General features: G+C 45.1%; 1 protein-coding gene across 3 annotated transcripts in view; it reads right to left on the bottom strand.

Annotated features, from left to right (window-relative positions):
- Window positions 1-22,578, bottom strand: part of si:dkey-34e4.1 (carboxyl-terminal PDZ ligand of neuronal nitric oxide synthase protein) — a 144,873-nt gene extending 122,295 nt beyond the window's left edge. For all 3 annotated transcript variants that reach the window (XR_005943689.1, XR_005943690.1, XM_041192794.1), the window contains exons 1-2: window positions 21,531-22,578; window positions 20,863-20,934 (exon numbers count right to left, since the gene is read on the bottom strand). Coding sequence is in view for 1 of the 3 variants with exons in the window: in XM_041192794.1 (XP_041048728.1) it covers window positions 20,863-20,934; window positions 21,531-21,635 (177 nt within the window). In the remaining 2 variants the exon portion in view is untranslated. The remainder of the gene's footprint in view (window positions 1-20,862; window positions 20,935-21,530) is intronic.
- Window positions 22,579-22,821: the final 243 nt, after the last annotated feature.

Raw genomic sequence — 22,821 nt, 5'->3', positions numbered from 1 at the left:
ATTATATAGAATCCTTGAGATTATGTGGGCGTAATGGCTGGCAAGTGTCAGAGGAAGGACATTAAAATAGATAAATATGTGAACCCGCCCTAACCTGCTGCAAATATCTCTCCTTCCCTTTTAACCCTGGTGGGTTTGGCAGAGCCGAGTAACACACTCTGGGGAAGCAAGTCCATCATTACAAATGTTAATGAGGCTCCATTCCTCAGGTTTTGTCAGCCATTTAAATTTGCGCTGGCCCAGCCAAGTTTCCCCAGGGCCTGGGAAACCCAAAAGCTAAAAGGCAGGTGGGGACAGACAGATACAGCTGTTAAGTTTTTCCCTGAGTACTGCTGGTGAACCAGGAGCAGCAGGTGTGCATCCCCCGGCCCCTCAAGCATATCTTCTACCCACATGGTCTGCCGACCCAGTCTGCACTATGCCCTGATGTTCCTCAACTGCAAATACATCCCCCCATTTCCTCCCTACCTCCCAGTAAACATTGGGATCAATATCCTTATGGCTTGTGGTTTGTTCAGCCCCAGACAGGCAAAACAAAAACAAATCACTACTAGCTCTTCTCAGGATTCTTTGTGGACCCCAGTTTCAAAACCTATACAATCAGCTATTTTCATACCACATATGAAGACTACATTGCACAATCATTTCTGCTTTAAAGCATATATTATGCATATAGTCTTTTTCACAGACACACGGTTCCCATATCCAACCTAGTTACACATCATTCTGTAGTGTAGATGAAACCTGTTAAATGTCTGTACCGTTTGCCAGTAAATGTTATGTCTAAATGAGAGCTACTCTTGGATGAGTTTTCTATAAACACAGATAAAAATGACAAATCTGCAAGTTTTTTGTAAACCTACTGCACAGTTAATCATCCACTCTGTAAGGCTCCCACATTTACCATAAACATGTGCAGTTGTTTTAGTTGACACATAGTTAGTTGGCCAAGAAACTGTACATTTGAATCCAAATTATACCTAGCTAAGAAATTTTTCAAACTGCAGACAGAAACACACTTGTGTAGTTCTAGAAAAAGGATACATGCTGTTGAAGCTTTTTGTCTTGCACTCATCAGGACAGTCGCAAGAATGGCAAATTTCAAAGGGAGCAACAATATGAAAAAAGGGTACTGATTGGTTGGAAACATATCTGTGCCACAAACCACTTAATCAACCATTCCACCTGTCAGTCGATAGAAAGTGGTCAAAAAAAGGTTAAGCTTTACACAATGGTGAGAAGTCCACAATATGCTGCTGTCTCCAAATGACATGTAGTAATGGGGCTGATTGGGCTCATTAACTGAGCATTGAAGCACAACTATTAGAATTGGGAAGCATATGTTGAATGGAATCTTGTATATAAACCAGCTGAATTTAGTGCTGGCAGCAGGGGTCTCACTGGCGAGTCTGAAAGTGGGGGTTGGGGGAAGAGGGGGTGCCCAAAGCCAAGACAGTGGCAATATGGTTAGAAGCTGGAGTATATTTTCTGATTGTACACTACTGGTGTGACGTGTCATTCACCAAGAGCATATACAGTATCTTGCAACTTAATTCTTAATAGTCAAGGTCCCTCCATGGAGTCTCTCCAATTTCCTTGAACAGGTATCTTTTGCTTCAGCTACCCTATTGAGTTTTTAATTATTCTTCCACGGGATGTGGGCGTCACTGGCTAGACCACCATTTATTGCCCATCCTTATTTGCTCTTGAGAAGATGGTGGTGAGCTGCCTTCTTAAACCACTGCAGTCCACGTGATATAGGTACACCCACAGTGCAGTTAAGAAGGGAATTACAGGATTTAGAGCCAGTGACAATGAGGGAAGAGCAACACAGTTCCAAGTCAGGTTGGTGTGGCACTCGGTAGGGATCTTGCAGAAGGTGGTGTTCCCATGCATCTGCTGCCTTTTTCCTTCTAGGTGGTACAGGTTGAGAGTTTGGAAGTTGTTGTCAAAGGAGCCTTGGTGAGTCTTATAGATGGTACACACTGCCACCATTCTGCGCCATTCTGTGCTGGTGAGAGTGAATGTTTAAGATGGCGCCTAGGGTGCCAATCAAGTGGGCTGCTTTGTCCTGGATGATGGCGAGCTTCTTGAGTGTTGTTGGAGCTGCATTCATCCAGGCAAGAGGCCAGTATTCCATCACACTCCTGACTTGTGCCTTGTAACAGAAAACTCGTGCAGTGTGCAGAATGTTGAATTAGACACAGCTTGTAACCTGCATGCAATCCACAAGCAACTGGATAGACACTGTCCAAAGTCATCTCACTTAGAACACTTACAAACAAAAAATTTGTCAAAATAGTCCAGGCATTCAAATTCAGATTGCAGAGCTGAATAGGTAGTATCTAACTCAGGATCCAAAACAGTCCTTTATAACATACTTCAATATAATTGTTAATTTTAATTATTCATAATTTTACAATAATAGGTAGCAAAAATTGCTGATATACAAGCTTTATGCATTAGAGAAAGGAAATTGGCTAAGAAAGAATTGCTGGGACCAGGGTCAGAGAGGATGGAGAAAGAACTTACATTTACATAACGCATTTCACATACTCAGGGCATCCCAAAGCACTTTACAGCCAATTAAGTACTTTTGAAATGTAGTCACTGTTATAATGTAGCAAATGCAGCAGCCAACATGCACAAAGCAAGGTCCCACAAACAATAATAAAATAAATAATTAGATAACCTGTTGTAATGGTGTTGGTTGAGGGATGAATGTTTGAGACCTTTGTTGCTCTTCCTCTTGGGATCCTTTACATTCAGCTGAACAAGCAGGCAGGGCTTTGATTTAATATCTTATCCAAAAGACAGCACTCCAACAATGCAGCACTCCTTCAGGGCTGTAATAATGTGCTTATCTCTGGAGTGGGGCACATGAAATAGAGCATGATGACATCAGGAGGGGTTCCTGACATCATCATGCCGCATTGTGATATTACGCTGGGCGGAATTAAAGGGCAATGCACTACAATTTTGAGACGCCCGTGCATTTTTACAACTGGCGCATGGGAAAAACAGGCAAGCGGAGATCGCACATTTTACACTTTCTACATCAAGGGGGGAGTATAAGATTCAGGCAGAATGGGGAAGTGAGGAGGTAGGAATACACATGTAATTTGAAAGTTTGGACAGTCCTGTTTCATTAGTGAAGCATCCTGCTCATTTCTTATGCAAATTAAGAGGTTTAAATCTTATACAGGCTTTTACGGACTGGCCACATCATCATAAAGATAGAACTTCTGCAAAGCAGAAGGTGAAAAATGGGCATTATCATTTCAGCTGGAGGCGCTTCCTCAGGTGAGGAGGAGAGGGTGTTATCACTCAGCAGCTGTTAAAGCTGAGTTATTTAAAAATCCCACTGGGAAAATTTAAACAACTGTCATAATGTATATTTTTAAGTGGCATGTTTGGGATGCAACTCTAAATTCAGGAATCAGACTACCAGTCCTCAAGCGGTTTTATATTAAACTAAATGAAACATTTTATTAATTTACACAAGTTCAATATATGCAAAACAAAAACAGAATTACCTGGAAAAACTCAGCAGGTCTGGCAGCATCGGCGGAGAAGAAAAGAGTTGACGTTTCGAGTCCTCATGACCCTTCGACAGAACTTGAGTTCGATAGATGATCTGCTTCTATCACTGCTTGTTTGTCGCTACAACCACACCAACCCCCTCCACCTCTCTGTCTCTCTATCTCTCCGCCCCCCACACACACACCTTAAACCAGCTTATATTTCAGCTCTTTCCTGGACTCGAACTCAAGTTCTGTCGAAGGGTCATGAGGACTCGAAACGTCAACTCTTTTCTTCTCCGCCGATGCTGCCAGACCTGCTGAGTTTTTCCAGGTAATTCTGTTTTTGTTTTGGATTTCCAGCATCCGCAGTTTTTTTGTTTTTATCTCTGTGTTCAATATATGCACATGGCTACAAATTACCACCATCTTAACTTTTAACAAGTTTCCAAGCTAATCACCATCAAGGCAACAGCAATCCATAAACTTAACCAGACACCAGGCAAAGCATTTGCACCTTACAAATTCAAAATAAGGTTCCTCTCACTTTGGTTCCTATGGAGACAGTTGTAGGCTTACAGCTACTTTGATCTTACATTGCCTCTACCCTGCACACACGAAAACTGCTTTCCGTTATTTCCAGCACAGCTCATTGAATGTAAATTCTCATTGTATCACCAGCCTCTTTGAACTCCACCTCTTCTAGCAATAAAACTCCTTTCATAGTACCAATTTTATTAGTAATATAAATATTGCTTGGTCTCTGCTAGCTAGGTGCCAGATTTCACCCCACTTCTTGAATGCTCTATTCAAAAAATGCAAATGCACTCTTACTTCTCTTACGTCTCAAAACTAGTCCACGTCAAAGCACCCAGACTAGCTGGCTTTAATCCAATTAAGACACACCCACGGACTAAACCTTTATTTCAAAAGAAAAATATTTCCCAATAATATTATATACATTAATAGCTTCATGACAGAGGGCAAGAAGGGAGAAGAGGCTAGCTGGCAACAGGCATTGTCATAGACTCTGCCCTCAAGACCAAGTAGCACAACCTGAAGGAGTTGAAGGCCAGCAAGGTTTGCAAGGAAGAAGGGGCAGGAGGAGGAACCAATACCCTACTGGAAGAATCTACAGGGTGAGACCCACCCATCTTGAGATGACCGAGGTCTGATGCCGAAGGAGGATCTGCCTCTCAAGGGAGACAGCAACTTCAATCTATGAGTTGATAGGACCTGAGATAACTTCCAACTGTATAGGTGAGCGCCCAATGCCAGTGGCGCTAAAGATGATTGTTGCCCTCAATTTTTATGCCCAAGGGTCCTTCCAGGGTTCTGTGGATGATCTGTATGATGTGTCACAATCCACAGCTGGATAAAACGTGTGACGGATACACTGTTCAGAAGGGTCAACACCTTCATACATTTCAAGACAGACAAGGATAGCCAGGCAGAACATTCAAGAGGATTTGCAACTATTGCAGGCTTCCCAAGGATTCAAGGAGCTATTGGTTGCACCCATGTGCTCATCAAGGCACCTGCAGGAGAGCCGGGGGCCTTTTGTGAATTGTAAGGGCTTCCGTTCGCTCATTGTCCAACTAGCGTGTGATCATCAGCAGCAGATCCCCCAGGTTTGTGCACGGTATCCTGGGAGTTACCATGATTCGTATATTCTCCCAAGTTCCAAGGTTTTTCATATCCCCTGTACTTTTGGATGGCTGGCTGGTGGGGCATAAAGGATATCCTCTGAAAAGGGGCTGATGACACCAATCAGGTATCCAAGAAAGCCATGGAGGAGAGGTCCAACAGAAGCCATGCCTCCACGACAGCCATAGTAGAGGCAACAACTGACCTCCTGAAAATGAGCTTCGGTTGGCTGGGCTGGTCTGGAGGATCTCTTCAACATCTTCCGGAACACGTGTCACTCACTGTGGTTGTATGCTGTGCCCTACACAAACTGGCTCTCTCTCAAGAAGGTCAGATGGAGTGTGAAGACTGTGATGTGCTTCCATAATCCGTTGAGGAAGATTTCAGCACAGACTTTAGGAAGAAACTGCTCAGCCATAGGGTCATGATGATGAACCAGAAATGAGGCAGCTTTTGGGAGCCAGGGATGCTTTGATTCAAGGGAGCTTCCCGTAAGCCTCCAAAGTCAACATTCCAAATCATTGGAAAAATGCAGTTACATTATTGCTTGGAGCTCATGAAGCCCTCCTGACACCCTCTTTCTCTTCTGCCTCCTCCTGAAATAAACTATCACGCCCAATTGCTATTTAGCTTTGAGTTGAAGGCCTCCTGTCTTACTGGCACAAAGCACAAGAAGGATATGTGGCATGAGGTTATGTTTTAATACAGTGATGTGTGACAGCAAAATAAAAATGATAAAGATCTCACCAGTGAGAGTCCTTGTGTGTTTATAGTGATTTCATGAACCACTTATGAGTGCTACATCTTGGTGCTTCTCTGTCGCTGGCAGTTGCATTGGACGCAGGCTGCTGACTCTGATGCCCCTTTGGCCTGGATAACTTTGGCAACCGTCCTCTGGTTGTCTGGGGTGAGGGCTCCCGACTTGGCGGGAGAATCCTGTACAATGGCAGGACACTCCTGTCATTGCAGTTTCCTCAGGTGCAATGGTCACTGCCAGAGGGGCAGAGGAGTTACTGCCATCATCAGGAGTGTCCCAAGAGGAGCCCCCAGTTGCACAGAGCTGCACGTCATCCACCAGCATGAGGTTTGCTTGTACCTCCCTGTTCACCATTGATGGACAAGCAGGTCACAGATTCACTGGGTGCCTCATCCACCTCTCACACTGGCAGTGCCCTGTTGAGGTCACTGCCAGTGTGTGGGCTCACAGGTCTGAACCCAACCCCAGAAAACCATGATTGAACTCCTGCCAATCTCTCTATGGAGGATTGTGTGTGTTCAGAACAAAGGGTAAACACAATGCTCATACTCCACATGGACTCCTTCATTATATGAACCATAGCACACAAACCCTCAGGAATCTCTGCCAGATCTTCATGTACATCCTGCTGAACATCCAGCATTTACCACCTAATGGATGACTTCAGAGGCTCATCATCTGCCTAGGGTTCAACATTGTCCCAGTCTCCAACATTCCTCCAATTATCAGAGGCCTGGGGACTCTATGTCTCCAACAAGCTCCTCAAGCGAATGTGACGTGCCTTCCCCACTGTGTGCAACCATCTTTGCTGGAGTGCTCAAACCCATTGAAATGCCTGTATCTGAGATGGTGCAAGATGCAGAGCATCTTGCATAGTGCATCTAATGGTTCCTCCTCCATGTTAATGGAGGATCTTTAGGATCATAAGCTGGTTTTGAAGGTGATCCCTCTGATGGAAGAAAAACAAGTGTAAGTATCCATGAGCATTAAAGATTCACAGTAGGTGAATTCTGTTGGATTCTGAAATTGTGCAGGGCGGTATACAAAGATTTCCTAATGCAAGAACAGAAAGGATTAGTGAATGTCACCTGCCAATCTTTCATCTGTTGCCCTCCATGTCTGTGACCCTCCCCGAATCTAATCTGTGTCCACACCACTTTTACCCTCCTCTGAAACGCCAGCCTCTCCGTGACCAGTGGATCTCGCTCCACGCTTGCATGCAAGCTCCGTACTCTCCTCCTCCACTGGAGTCAGCAGTGCAAGATTTGGCACTCCCCACCAATATAGCTTCAATCTAAGGCATTATGATTCCTCTTCTCCTGTGAAGACAAAAGCTCATTCATGAGCCCCCCTTCTTTATGCCAAAAGATTACATCCTCCTCCCAAGTATCACTGGTTTAAGTGCCCAGCACATTGCAGGTCTTCTCCCTTCAAGGCATGCTTGCCATCCTGTCTGGTCCCAGGCAGCCTTCTAGGGCACAGGAAGGCATGCTGACTTTACACCCGAAAGTCCCACCAAGTACAAGGCCACAAAAATATTCGTTGAAGGTGAAAAGGGGTTTCATCACTCACCTTCACAAAGTGGAGAAGGTTATTCACCCTCTTCCGGTACTGCATCCAGTTCCTTCGTACCACCCCCCGGCTGCTGATTCTGTTGCCAGCTCGGTCGAAGCCTTCTTGGTCAGATGTGGAGGACTCCTCTTGCTGTCATATGGCAGCAGTCCCTCCCGGCGATCACCCGCTGCCTGGATGAGTGCCCACAGGCAGTCATCAAAAAAGCAAGGGGCTGCTTAGCTGCGGGCATTTCCATGCCTTCTTCCATGGCTTGTAATTCCAGGTGACATTGGCCTGTTTCTTGGCCACATTCCCCCTGTCTTTCACTCTTGAATGAAAAATTTAAATTCCCAAGCCCTCAGTGCTCTGTCCCAGAAGTTCACATCACTAACAACTTATTTTTTCTACTTTTAACACCCCCCCTCCCCCTCCCCCTCCCCCCATCCATTGAGGCGCCCGCCCTGTCCCCGGCAGCACTGGCCCTCTCTGAAAGTGAGTTTTGTGCTGGCTGGCTGTTAAATGGGCAGCCAGCGTGTGATTGCTGCCGGTCACAGTCGGGAGTAGAGTTCACACCTGCTACCCGACCCACCAATTGCGCTCACACACCGAGAGAAAAATTCAGGCTGATAGATCACCTCAGAGCCAAGGCTGACAAGGGTGCTGTAATAAATGTGGAATGCAGGACTAGTTTCTTGTAAGAAACAGTAAACTTTATTTACAGTCTCCAGATCAGGCTACATACTTGTTCCAAGACCAAGGCTAAAAAGCTCCACCCCTAAGACTCCCCGCACTTAGGGCTGATTCATCTATACAGTCACATGATCCCCATAACAGTAAGAAATGGTTTAACTTATAATCATTACAGGTGCCAAGAAAATTCTCTTAAAAACTCTTGCAGACTATACTGCTTTTATTAAATATCCATAACACAAGCAGCTCTTTATTTAGCTTTTTGGAGTCATACATAGGTCTATGCAATCCTCGGTACTGATGGTGCATAGTGGCATAAACAAAGGAGCTGCTCAGGCTGTAGAAAATACAGACAGACAGTTGTTTGTCAGCAGAATGGAAGGTCTCCACTGATGCTTCCCACTGTCGTACTTCCTTGTATATACAAACTCACCACAGTAATCCTGATGCAGGATGCATGTATTGGGGACATCCAGCCTGTTACAGGGCACTTGTCATTGTTTTTCTCCTGGCTGTATTATGGTGCAAGTAAAATTCTGTGGTTCAGTGAACTAACCCTGAGCTTCAAGTCCTGGACTCTGCACAAAACATCTACACCACGCAACCTTTCCACCCAATCCCACTCCACCCCACCACAGCTGCAATGTTCTTGCACCACGGTGCCACTCTCCCTTCAATAAATTGCAGACATGGCAGCTCTAATACTATCTCCTGCCCTCACCCCCACTGCCCCTGACCTCCCATTTGCTATCCTATAATTTTTGTTTCCTTGTATGGATTATATCAACTGGCCCTGGACCAATAAACTCCTCTTCCAATTACCTTTTTTTTTAAATGTAATTCTAGCAGCACTTCAAAAAACATTTAAATAACATGAGACATTCAGCAGGAGCTGCAGCATGCAAGACTCTGTCATCCCAACTCTATACTTTTCTTAGAAAGTGATTCTGGATTGACTTTTGAATTTTCAGGAGATATATTCTGATCATCACACTATTTAAATGCTTCAGGAAATAAGGTATTGCTGAAAGATCATAGGACAGGCTTTGGGGAGTCAGGAGGTGAGTTACTTGCTGCAGGATCCCCAACCTCTGATCTGCTTCAATAGCCACATTATTTATATGGCTAATCCAGTTAAATTTCTGGTCAATGGTAACTCTATACCCCTCCACAGGATGTTGATGGTGGAGGGTTCAGCAACAGTAATGCCATCGAGTGTTATTGGGGAAGATGGTTAGATTCTCTCTTGTTAGAGATGGTCATTACCTGACACTTGTATGGCATGAATATTACTTGCCACTGATCAGGCCAAACCTGGTGTCAGTCTTGCTGCACGCAGGCACGGAGTGCTTCATTATCTGAAAAAGTTGTGAATGGAGCTGAACACTACACAATCACCAGCGAACATCCCCACTTCTGATGGAGAGTAGGTCATTGATGGGGTAGCTGAAGATGGTTGAGCCTAGCACACTACCCTGAGGAACTCCTGGAGAGATGTCCTGGAGCTGAGAAGAGTGACCTCCAACAACAATAACCATCTTCCATTGTGATGGATGACTCCAACTAGTGGAGTCCCATTCTCACTAGACCCTCACCTGTGTTGCATACATACACACTTCACTGCACAGCAATCACATTAGGAACCCTGCCAGGTTTTCCTAGCTCCCTGCCCATGATGACCGAGGCCAAATGTAAAGCTCCCACCAAGCTTCAGTTGGGATTAGCTAACTTAGATCAGACCAAAGAGTTTGTACCACTCAGTGCTCCATTGTGCACTTATCTAGAGAATGATCAATCTGTTTTAATGCCTTTAGGAACATTATTTCTCCCCTCAGAACAACCTCTCCAATGGCTCCTGTAAATAACTGTAATGTAACCAAAGGCCCATCAACAGTCATTGACATGGTTCCTACAGACAGAAATCACTGGGAACAGCTATCAAAGCAGCTAGAGAAGCCCAACTTAGCAAATGAGGCAGCCTTCATCTAGAAGGAGGGGAGAGAAATGGAGAAAAACTTCAGCAGAAAAACGGAAGAAAAAAAAATCAGCTCTGCAAATAGCAGTTCACTTACAAATCCGACTCGAGACTTTGAGCCATAAAACAAATGTGAGGCGAAACCCTTATCCTAGGTTCCTTGAACAGTCCAGCACAAATTTCAAGGTCAAAGGAGGCTCCAGGCTCAGGAGCTGAAAAACTCTGGACAGCAACACTAAATAAAATCCAAGGGACCATGGCACTTCCACTTAATGGGCAAATAATAATATTAATGGCAAACTATATATAGGGTTACTGCACCAACAGTTGTCTTGGAAAACCTTTTCACCACTTCAGGATGCCTCTGAAACTGTGACTAAAATATTCAAAGCTTGCAACTGTTGCATTTTCCCTCAATTTGCAAAACAAACGACACTTACTTAAAAAGCGGAGTTATGGAACTGTTCACTTTCTGTTTAGCCAGTTGCTGCTTCAAATTCTAATTCAGAAATTATTCAGCACAGATCAACAAATGGCAATAGGTACTACGTTTATGTATTTTCATTGACGCCCTGCCTGCACGAGCCTCTTATTTCATTGACTAAAGTCCGATACCCGACTGCAATAAATTCTTGTCAGAAAAATAAACAAGTTCTTCAGTTTAACAAAATGTTCCACTCCTGTACTTTGAAAGTACCCAGAAAGTTATTTCAGTGATATAATATACAAAGCAGCACAAACTGCATGAATCGCCAATGCCTTTAATCCTCCACCTCATTCTGGAAACTACAGTAAAAAATACTGAACCACTGATAGTTTCATTTGCAATACAAATTCAATAGGAATATCAAAGGTATAATTTTACCTTTTTTTGTCAATCATAAGGCATACGTTCTGTGCTTATATATTGTAATAAACTGATTGTGTCATATTTATATTAAAAAGCATAAGAACTATCAGCTTCTTAACAGGGTCAAAGAAAGCATTTTTGTATTTGCATATTACACTATAAGCTACACCTTTATTCATCAATGCTGCTACAATTATTTGGATATTGGTATCAACATTCTAAAGGAAATGCAATCTTGTACAGTACCCATAAGTGAAACTTTTAATTCATTATCTCAGGTTGCCTGAACAATACCACACCACAAATAATAGACCTATAAGCACTTCATCCTAGAGTTGCATAATTCACAATGCTCTCCTGACACAGCCAAGTTTTGGAAAGGCTAAATCTGAGCTACAGTAATAAACTTGACTGAAATCCTAGTAAGAAAACTACAATCCAGCTCTGCACATTATACCTTCCCCATAGTGAAATTGCATGACTACTGGAATTGGTAAGTACTAAAAACAATTGTAGATGGATTCTTAATGCTAAAATATTGGTCAGTGTAACAATTCAGATAATTGATATTTCAAACCTCAAAAACAGAAGTTAAACACAAAACAAGACTCTGCTACAATGCCAAACTACTTATGTGCAATGATCTTTTTGAAGATGTAGCTTTGCAGGCTGCCTGAATAAGAGAGATAAGCATCTTTCTGGCAAGAATATATGCTCCCATACTGGTATAGTTTCAGTATTTTACAGTAAGATTTCAGAGTTACCAAAATAGGATCAGCTTGCTAGACCAAAATAGTGAAGATGCAGCACTGCCACAGGTTGGTAAATAGGAGATTCTAATAACAATAGCAAATAACTATACTATAGTTTTCTTCAGATACTACAAGATATCTTAGACCACTTCATTACAGAGGCCAAAAACGGAAATGGATTAGAGGAATAAAGAGACAGAGCAAGAGAGAAAAAGACAAAGACAGAGAAAGTGAAGGTGTTTCAAGGCAGAGTTACAAAGGACAGAGGTATAATGACTAAAAGGGCAGCCATTAATGATAGAGCAGAGAGTGTGGAATTAGTGAATAAGCAGTATCAGAGGAATGAGCACTGTACCTTTTAAAGTGGATATACGGCTGGAGGAGATGCCTGAAACGGCAGGATAAGTGCATGAAGTGATGTGAAGGCAAATATAAGGATCTGCTGGGCTCAAAACTTACTGATCTTGACAAAGGTAGGAGTCCAGGACGTTGCGCTATGGTTTTCTGAATGAATTGTAGTTATGGACGGTGAAGGATAACAAGGAAAGTGTTAAGAGAAAATGAACCTCAAGGTGACGTAAGTACATCAGGACTTCAGCAGCAATGAGGTGAAATAATGATACTTTATGTACAGAACAAGTGTTGTTAGGGAAGTCTATCTTTTACTCAAATCAAATTTGCACACAGCTAGTTAACACAAGTTACTCTCTTGTGATCTTTAATTATAATAAAAATACTGAAAACTTAGTACTGCCAATTGCCTGCTTTTCCTGCAGTTCTTGGACTTGTTAAACAAAGTGGCTGTAGCAGTCTGCAGCAATCTTCACCAAACTTTCTTTCAGGTGGGAAGTACTCCACAGCACCACCAAGTGAGGCACTCAGATGATCTCAATTTGTTTCCTAAGCAACTGTTCTTTTAATGTGATACCAAATTGCATCAGGTTTAAAGTGTGGAATCTACTGCAGTGGCATGATCACAGACTTGTTACCTGTACCTTTAAAATGGTGGCATGCTCATTGGAGTTATCCTTTCAAAATAACCAATGACAAATGAGGTCTCAGGTGTGGATAATCACCCAAAATTTAACACACTTCAAAGTAGCAACAGGTGACAGTTCAACAACTGATTCATCTCAATACCAAGAAAGTATTAGATAAAGAACCACAATTCCTTATCTGACTTTTCAGACCACTCAGCATAACAGTTCCACAAGACTGTGTATTGTCTTCATTAAGGAGTTATGCAGCAACTAGTAGATTTTGCAACAGTTTTAGCTGATATAAATGTGGTGCAATATTTCACAATATCCAACAGTTAAGCTAACGTGGCTACCCAAGACATAAAGACAGTGGTTTTTGTTTCTTTCTTAGGATGTAGGCATTGCTGGCAATATTGCCAATCCACAATTGCTCTTGAACTGAGTGGCTTGCTAGGCCATTTCAGAGGGCAGTTAAGAGTCAACCACATTGCTGTGGGTCTGGAGACACCTGTAGACCAGGCCAGGTAAGGACAGCAGATTTCCTTCTCTAAAGGGTTTTTACAACAATTAATGTTTTCATTTGATTTGAACCCATGTCCCCTGGGCATTAGCCTGGGCCTCTGAATTACTGGTCCAATGTAATTACCACTATGCCACGGTCTCCCCCCAGCAGAGTAATCCTTTAGAGAATGTTGTTGCATTCTTGCCATCTCTCCTGCCTTCTGCTGTTACAGTTCTACATGAAATGTTGGCCTGGATTTTGCAGTAGTATCGAAGGTGAAACTGACAGCGACTTCCAGAGTCCGCACATGCGCAGTTAAACATAGGGATACTTGTCCAGAGGGTGTGCCATTAATGTCCCCTCAGACTGAGTGCCTTTGATCGAGGGACCTCACACCCCAACCCCACAAGAGGTAAGAAGCTGGCTGCATGCTCTTTAGCTGCCATGCGCACTCTTAAGTGGTCATTAATTGGTCACTTAAGGGGCTTAATTGGTGGCAGGCTGGGAAAGTCGACCATGGGCCTTCCCACCAAGAACTTAAATGTGACAGAAGTGGGAAGGCAGAGAGGTTCCAATATGCCACCATCCCGCCTAATTACATGCCCTTCCCATCTCCAAGCTCACTACCAGCAAGAGCAGAAGATTCCACCCTTAGTTTCACTGTAAAAACTTTTAGGGCAGGATTTTGAGGTCTTCGGGCGGGCAGGGTGGGCAGGCCCAGGAGCAGCTGGGGAACGGTCTGCCGCCCACAATCAGCCCCCCGACCACGACTTCACTCTGGCGGGAATGGCTGAGTGAGGGGGAGTGCCTGTTGGCCACCGGGTTCATTGGCAACCCAGCCGCAAGTTTGAAAACAGTCCGGGCAGCCCCTGGAAGGCTGCCACCGAAGAACGTCTCCTCTATGTCTTCAACGTTCAAGTTATGGAGTCCAGTGTGGCTGGATACGCCGGGCAGGAGGGCAGGTTGGGTGGGCACTCAGCCCCCCACTTTTTGGATGAGTGCCTTGCCATCCTGATGGAGGAGGTGGTTTCCAGGAGGGACATCCTTGTCCCTAGAGATGGGAGGAGGAGGCCACTGCACCTCATATAGAGGGCATGGGAGGAGGTTGCAGTGCTGGTGAGCAGCCATGACGTGGTGCGGCGCACATGGGTGCAGTGCCAGAAACAGTTCAATGACCTGCTGTGCTCAGGAAGGGCGAGTACCATGTTGGCATGGGTCAGTGTGCACAAGTGTTAAAATGTGACCATCCTCCTGTGGACCTCAGGTGCTAGAATTTGAGTGCTACCTGTCAATGATGCCGGAGCTGGCCATGGGGGTGAACCCTGGCTGCTTGGACTGAGTGCCTTGTGGCTTGAGGGCTACGACTTGGATGTGTCCTGCAAGGTGTTCCTCAGCTGGGGTTAGCCAGGCTGCAATGGCGCTGCAGGTAGAGAGTGGATTAATCAACGCTCCCCTGTCCTTTCTGGAGAAGACAAGCCATAACCAAGCAGAGGGGGCACGTATAGGCGGAGGCCCATCGAACCTGCTGCTGCTCAGCCGGTTCGAACAGGACGCCCTCAAGCTCCCCGTGCACCTGAGCTGGAAAGGCTGGGGTGCCAGACGAAGGTAAGAGCGCAGTGCACAGAGCTGAGAGTTTTGGATTGTGTAACCATTCTAGTGTAGTGTCTTCATTGATGGGAGCCTCAAACCTGGAGACCCCATTGATCATTGGAAGACGATGGAACCAAGATGCAGATCTCCATTGTCTCACCAGTGTACCTGGCATGTACAGTGATAGTGTGATGACTTTAACTAACGACATGTCCTTGTTATCCCTTTTAGTTTCGCCAGCACGCAATCTGAAGGGCCACCCCTGACAACGGAGGACCACCATGCTTCACAAGCACCTGCATCACATCTGCTCTCTGAAGTAGGCACCAACGCAGATACCAGCATCTCGGCGGGAATTAGTTTGACGGCTAAAATGTCAGTGCACAGCAGTGAGGGGACTTCACACTCTCTTGAGGTGCAACGGGGGCAGAGAGTGCCCAGGGCGCCGGCAGTCAGAGGACTGCTGGGGACCAGGATGATGCTTAGTTGAAGGCAGATGGTGAGCCTTTGGGGTCATCCATTAGGGGGTAGATGCTGGATGTCCAGCAAGATGTGCGAGAGGATCTGGTGGAGATCCATGAAGGTACACATACCATGGTCTCTGTTCTGGAGGAGTCCATGCGGAGCATGAGCACTGCGCTGACCCTCCTGGGCAACTCTCATGGAGAGGCAGCTCCAGGGACAGAATCAGGGGTTCCTGGGGTTGCGCTCGGACCTGAAAGCCCTCACACAGGCACTCACCTCAGGTAGTCAAAGTCAGTGTGGGAGATGGATGAGGCACCCAGCTAGGTGCCAGTCCATCAATCGATAAGCAGGGAGGTCCAGAGTGAGCTCACATTTCTGCACGAGCTGCTTGTCGTCTCTGTGGGCTCCTCTTAGGGCACTCTGAATGAAAGCAGCAACTCCTCCACCCCTCCACCAGTAACCGTCGCATCTGATGAGGCTGCGATGACTGGGTAGATACCAGCCGGCACTGGTCACTCCCTCCCAGGCAGGGCTAGCACAGGCTCCACTGGCCAGAGGGTGACTGTCAAGGTCATCATGGCCAACGATGTAGTAGTGTTAGCAGGCTGTCTCCAAAGATGGTGCCAGTGGCGCGGGGGGGGGGGGGGGGGGGGGGGGGGGGGGGGGCACCAAGACGTAGCACTTGGAAACGTAAGTTAAAGGCACCATGAGCACAAGAGGGACAGTTCACAAGTGATTTTCTGTTCATTTATATTTGGTTTATCTTTACTGGTCTTGGAATGAAGACCAGAGAAGGTTATGTAAATTTTTTTGGATTGTCAAAATGAGATAAATTTTGATTCTGTCGTAATGGCCTGAGTGTGCTTCACCTTTTTATTTTCTTGATGCAGGGTACGCCAGTATGTAATGCTGGACGTGAATGGCTATAAACTTTATTGCACACACACCGGGTGGACTTTGGGTTCAATTGAAAGGGTCATTTCAGGCATCCAGGATGGAGGCAGCAGCCCTGGTACTCAGTTGAAGCTGATCATTGGTAGGCTAGCTGAAGAAGCATTGGATCAAGCCATCCCTGCTGGCCCTGCCTCCCTGGAGGTTACCGAGGTCTGCCGCCATACCCTCAGCGTTCTCCTCACCGTTCTCCTCTTCTGACTCACTACTGTAGCCTCTGCAGCTGCGTCAAGATCCTCTTCTTACAGTGGGTCCTCCTTTGTTAGTGCCAGATTGTGGAGAGCACAGCATGCAACCCCTATCAGTGACACCTACTTTGGAGGTACTGCTGTGCTCCCCCTGAATGGTCCAGGCATCAGAACTGCACTTTGAGAAGGCCTATAGTCCTCTCTATCACCGCCCTTGTGGAGGCATGACTCGTATTGTAACGTTTCTCTGCCTGTTCTTGGGTGATGGAGAGGTGTCATGAGCCACCTCGCCAAGGGATAGCCCTTGTCACCCAGCAGCCATCCATCCATTCGGGCTGGAGCACCGAAGAGCCTCGGCACCTGGGAGTGTCTCAGGATATAAGCGCCATGGGAGCTGACAGGGTACCTTGCACAGACTTGCAGAATCTGCATCCTGCCCTTAAGGTTAAAGCTTGTTGAATGAGCTGTAAATGGGCTTTTGACAATGCACTAAGTTCAAAAGTGCTGCTAAACATTTTCATTGGCTCTGAAAGTGTAATTTTATATTTGCTGAATATTAAGTTTCCCTGTTATTATGATAGTCCACATATTTTTAAAGATAAGATTTTTTAAAAATTTTAAGTAACTTCTATCTTAATCTCATGTATATGTCTCAATCATTTATTTTGTTATAAGTAAACATTTTTAAATTTAATAAGAGAATTTTTCTTCCAGGCTTGTTGTGTGTGAGAATACTTCAATGTGGTTGGTTGCTCAATCTGTTTGATGACATCACCGCTATTGGACAACTCAAGATGACCTTGACTTGATGCCAGAAACAAATTTGCATCAGGATAGAACTCTGTGCCACAGAGCTCACTAGATTTTTGTGGGCAGCTTTTTCCCCCACTGAGGTTAACGGCGAGCGATATTATTTTGCCACTGACCTCAAATTCCAGCTCAATCTGTTCCCTTTCCCACATAGGACGTTACTTGTGCCCAAGAAGTATCAGTGAAACTCAGCAGACTATCTGATGGTAGGTGGCATCATGGCTGAGCCAATTCTCACTCAACATCCATATTCACTTTTACTTGGGGATGAGTTGCTAGATAATGATCAGAAGTGGGGATCCTGGCTAATTTTTCTCTCCCTAACCCTCAGATATTGAACCCAATTGTAACCTCCTTATTCTGGTTGAGATCAGTCATTCAACACAGATTGGGGAGTAAACCATGAACATTCACAGTGGCAAAATATTCTTTTTGTCTGATTGTTATTATGAGCAAATGCAGTTGTCCAATGGACAAATCTAATCTTCATAAATGTTCCCATTAACAATTAACCGCCATACACTGTACTGCTTAGAGTTAGAGTAGACAAAGCATATTAGAAAATGCATACCTATTGGGTGATGTCCTGCAATGAACACTGTTTCAGCATGTGCATGTCTAGCTGTGCAATACAAGTTGACAATACTCAGCTTCAACTCATGAGTTCATACTACTGAAGGTTTAAGTGGAGTGGAGAGAGATTACAGAAAGAAGGGCCTGGTAGATGAGAATGGGCTGTGATAGGAGATGGCACAATTTTGGCTTTAAAGTCAAGAGGAATTACTTCAATTCCTTACTAGAATACAATGCAAATATTTTTCCACTATTCAATCACACTTATTGAGTGAAGGGGAGAAAATTTGTTTGTTTCTTGGCTTTCTTGGTGCTACTGGTACCATCTGTAGTCAGCATGACAAACCTTCTTATGAAGGATCATAGACCTCTCTCCACAGGTGCTGCCAGCACTGCAGAATATGTCCAGCACTTTCTGTTTTTAATCATAGACATTATGCGTGTCACAGTGGGCAACTGTCAAACCCTCCCATAAAACATTTCTATTTTAAGGCCAGAGATGGAAATAAAGTTTGTACAAGATCCCAAACCTGCTGGTTTTATTTCTATGTTCTATTGACAAGTACTTCTCACATGAGGATTCCCCCAACAGCAGATATGCCCATATAATTTTTAAAATGTAACATTCAGCCACATATATATTACATTCTCCACAGCTATAAATGGATAGAATATACAGCAACATCTATTTAGAAAGTACCTTTAACACAGCAAAATGTCTTAAGGTGCTTTGCAGAGGGGCATCAAGCCAAAAAAGTGACAATCAGGAGGTATGACTAAAAGCTCAGTGATAGAGCTGGGTATTGAGGACTGTCTTAAAGGAGTACAGGGAAGTTGAGAACCAGAGAGGGCTAGGAAAGCAATTCCAGAGATTGGGACCTGGGCAGCTGAAAACCAGTGGTGGAGTGAAAGAAAGAAAAGCTTGCATTTATATGGTGCATTTTGTGACCACTGGACATCTCAGAACACTTTACAGCCAATTAAGTATTTTTGAGGTGTAGTCACTGTTGAAATGTAGGAAACAGAGTCACAGGATGCCGCCATCTGGCCCATCGTTTCGGCATCAGCTGTCTGAATGTGCAACTCACCTAGTACCATTCCCCAGCCTTCTCCCCATAACTCTGCACATTGTTCCTTTTTGGATAAGTCTAACTCCCAACTGAACCTGCCTCCACCACACTTTCAGGCAGTGCATTCCAGACCCTAAACACCACATATCACTTTTGCTTCTTTCACTAATTACTTGAAATCTCTTTCTCAATCCTTTCACGAGTGGGAACTGTTTCTCCCTATCTATTCTGTCCAGACTCCTCATGATTTTGAAACACAGCAGCCAATTTGCACACAACAAACTCACACAAACGGCAATGTGATAATGACCAGAAAATTTGTTTTTTACGATGTTGATTGAGGGATAAATATTGGCCAGGACACTAGGACTCCCATGCACTTCTTCGAAATAGTGCCAAAGGATCTTTTACATTCACCTGAACATCTGCAAGATGGTACCTCTGACAGAGCAGTGTTCCCTCACTACTGCACTGGAGTGTCAGCTTTGATTTTTGTGCTCAAGCCCAGATGGACTTGAACCCTGAATCTTGTGAATTAGAGGTGAAAGTGCTACCAACTGAGCCATGACTGACATCATGGGGGTAAACAAAAGGTTGGAATCAGACATTGAGAGTTTGGGAAGAGATTGTAGAGGATTACAAAGATAGCAAAGGGCACGTTCATGGAAGAGTAGACACATAAGGATGTGAAATTGAGATTTATAGATCCTATGTTGATGAACAAGAATGAAAGTGATGGGCAAGTGGGATTTCCTATTTCTCATCTACATGCTGCCCCATGGCAACATCATCCAAAAACATGTCAGTTTCCACACACCACTAGATTGACCCCTCACTGTCTCTAAATTGTCAGACTGCTTGTCTGACATACAGTAGTGGATCAGCAGAAATTTTTTCCAACTAAATATTGGGAAAACCAAAGCCAGGGTCTTTGGTCCCCATCACAAATACCAATACTCACCAACTCCATCCCTCTCCCCGTCAACTGTCTGAGGAAATTTGCATACTTGGGCATCATATCAGACTCTGGGGTGAGCTACCGACTATATATCCATGCCATCACTAAGACTGCCTATTATCACCTCCATTACATCGCCCAACTCAGCCCTTGCCTCAGCTCAACTGCTGCTGAAACCTTCAATCATGTTTCTGTTACTTGTAGACTTGACTATTCCAGTACAATCCAGGTCAGCCTCCCACATTCTACCTTCCATAAGTTTGGTCATCCAAAACTCAGCTGCCTGTGTCCTACCTCTCACCAAGTCCCATTCACCCATCACCTCCGTACATACTGACCTACCACTGGTTTCCAGTTAAGCAACAGCTTGATTATAAAATCTCACCCCTGTTTTCAAATCCTTCCATGGCCTCATTCCTCCCCATCTCCTACCCAGCCCAAGGTGGTCCCAGTTCTAATGAGGTGAGCCTGTGATGAATTTTCTGACTCCAGTCTGGTGGCTGTGGAGTACTTTATGGGGTAGGAAGTGATATGAGGGGACACTACAGGCAGTGTATTTCCAAACTAACCAGGGAGTGGAAGTAAATGTACTGATCAGGGGTATTGTTTGTAATTACTACTTAAATTGAATATATAATTGAAATAATGTTTAAGTGCATCGTACATTTAAAAAAATACATTAATCACTACAGGCCACTACAAGTATTTCACTACACCTGCTATTAAAATCTGGACTTCCCCCCGGCCACGTCCGCGTTGCTTTCTAAGGTCTTGTGAAAGGGGTGAGTATAGACGCTTTACCCCCAAGTGACCCCACACCTGCTGGCTAGCCTGTACTGTGGAGTGGATGGAGCACTCTCATTCATCTCGCACTCAGAAACCAAGAAACCACACACCAGTGCTCTGACTGTACTCACCAACCACCCCCCTCCCCCCCACCCCCACGACGAGCCCTCCCTTCCCATTATGGTGACCCTACAGCTCGGATCAGGCAGACAGAAATGCGGGGAACGATTCTCACTCACTCACCCGTATCCTTCGCATGGCCGCCACTATCTCCACACGACTGTTTGGCCTTTGTACATCCAGACTCCCGACGTACTTGAAAACAAAAAAAAAGGGGTGCATTGTATTAGTGTGCAGCTGGAAGCGATACACCGGCCAAGCTGGGCTCCGGGGAAAGAGGGAGAGAGAATTGCCTCGGGGTTGCAAGGCTGGAGGCGGCCAGTGAATTTCTTGTGTTGATCTCAAACTCTTAATTCAAATCTATCATTTCAACTGATGGAAGAAACGGCTCCTGCTCAAAAATCGGCTCTTTCACAGGCCCACGGCAAGAGGTGCCAAAAGTTCAGGACGTGTTCTGAATTCCAACGACATAATTTTGGCGTCAAATTCAATCATTAAACGATAACGCGCGTTCCCTCCGTCCCCCCGCATTTCTACAACACAATTGTTGCATAAACTACTTTTAAATCTTCAGGTTTGAACTTTTTTTTGCTTTTTGGTTGCCGCCGGGGGCACAGTGATGTAAAAGCTATTGTCAGGACCGTTTCTGAAATGTTTGGAGCGAGGAAAACCAATGATAGGATTCGCACAATTCTTCGCGCCTTTTGCATCTTGTATTTACTGCGGGGAGCAGATGAATGCTTTTATTTACACATCAAAAGTGAAAAACAAAAGTTATCGGTGGAGGTTACCTTGGCCTGGAAATGAATGCCATGCTGAAAAGCCTCCTCGTTATGCAGGGGGGTCCTGGAATCACCGACATCGTCCACCAAGTTGTATCTGCTCCTGACCGGCATTTTCGAAGGTTTCCCAGCAATCACAAAGTGCTGGTGGCGGCAACAGCAGCGTCGAGTCCAGTGAGTGCATAGCACCCGGAACACACAGAGGTTTCCAAACCAGGGCCACAGGGTCAGGGAGTGAGAAATCTCCCAGAGCGCGGGGTCAGAAAGTGAGAAATCTCCCAGAGCACAGGGTAAGGTAGTGAGAAATCTCCTAGAGCACAGGGTCAAAAAGTGAGAAATCTCCCAGAGCACAGGGTAAGGTAGTGAGAAATCTCCCAGAGCACAGGGTCAGAAAGTGAGAAATCTCCCAGAGCACAGGGTCGGAAAGTGAGAAATCTCCCAGAGCACAGGGTAAGGTAGTGAGAAATCTCCCAGAGCACAGGGTCAGAAAGTGAGAAATCTCCCAGAGCACAGGGTCAGAAAGTGAGAAATCTCCCAGAGCACAGGGTAAGGGAGTGAGAAATCTCCCAGTGTACGGTCAGAGAATGAGAAATCTCCCAACAGAGGGTCGAGTGAGAAATCTCCCAACACAGGGTCAGGGAGTGGGAAATCTCCCAGAGCTCAGGGTCAGCAAGTGAGAAATCTCCCAAAACAGGTTAGAGTGAGAAATCTCCCAGGGCACAGGGTCGGAGAGTGAGAAATCTCCCAGGGCATAGGGTCAGAGAGAAATAATAGAATACAAGGTCAGAGAAACAAATACTTCAGAGAGAGACAGCAAGTGAATAATATCTCCTGGAGTACAGGGTCAGAGTGATCGCAAAATCAGAGAAACAAGGATTCCAGAGTGTAAGACGAAAGATTTCCACAGCAGAGTTAGAAAGGAGAGAGCTATCGAGAGGACACAGTCAGAGAACGGGATCAGAAAGGAATGATTTCCTAGAGCACCATCACAAGCCAGGTACCTCCCAGGTGGAAGTTATGCAGGTTTCCAAAGCCGCACAGATATCCAGACACATTCGGAGCAACTCCCACTGCCTCCCTCAGCCTGACAACCAGTCACAGTCTCACCTGCCCACTCTCGTCTCCTATTGATCCCACCCCAACTCCGCTCTCTTCCTGAAGAAGGGAGAAAGGCGATCACCGGGGTCGGTTTAGTTCCAAAGGTTAACTTTCCTCAAAAAGCACAGATGATCTTCTGTGTCCCCTTTCCCCGGCCAGCAGCCTCTAACAACTTGTAACCAATGTGCGGTGAAAGGTGCTA

The sequence above is a fragment of the Carcharodon carcharias genome, chromosome 8 (genome assembly GCF_017639515.1).
Source record: "Carcharodon carcharias isolate sCarCar2 chromosome 8, sCarCar2.pri, whole genome shotgun sequence".
Classification (NCBI taxonomy): Eukaryota; Metazoa; Chordata; class Chondrichthyes; order Lamniformes; family Lamnidae; genus Carcharodon; species Carcharodon carcharias.
The sequence above is the reverse complement of the archived record's forward strand: the minus strand, read 5'-3'. Positions and strand labels throughout refer to the sequence as shown.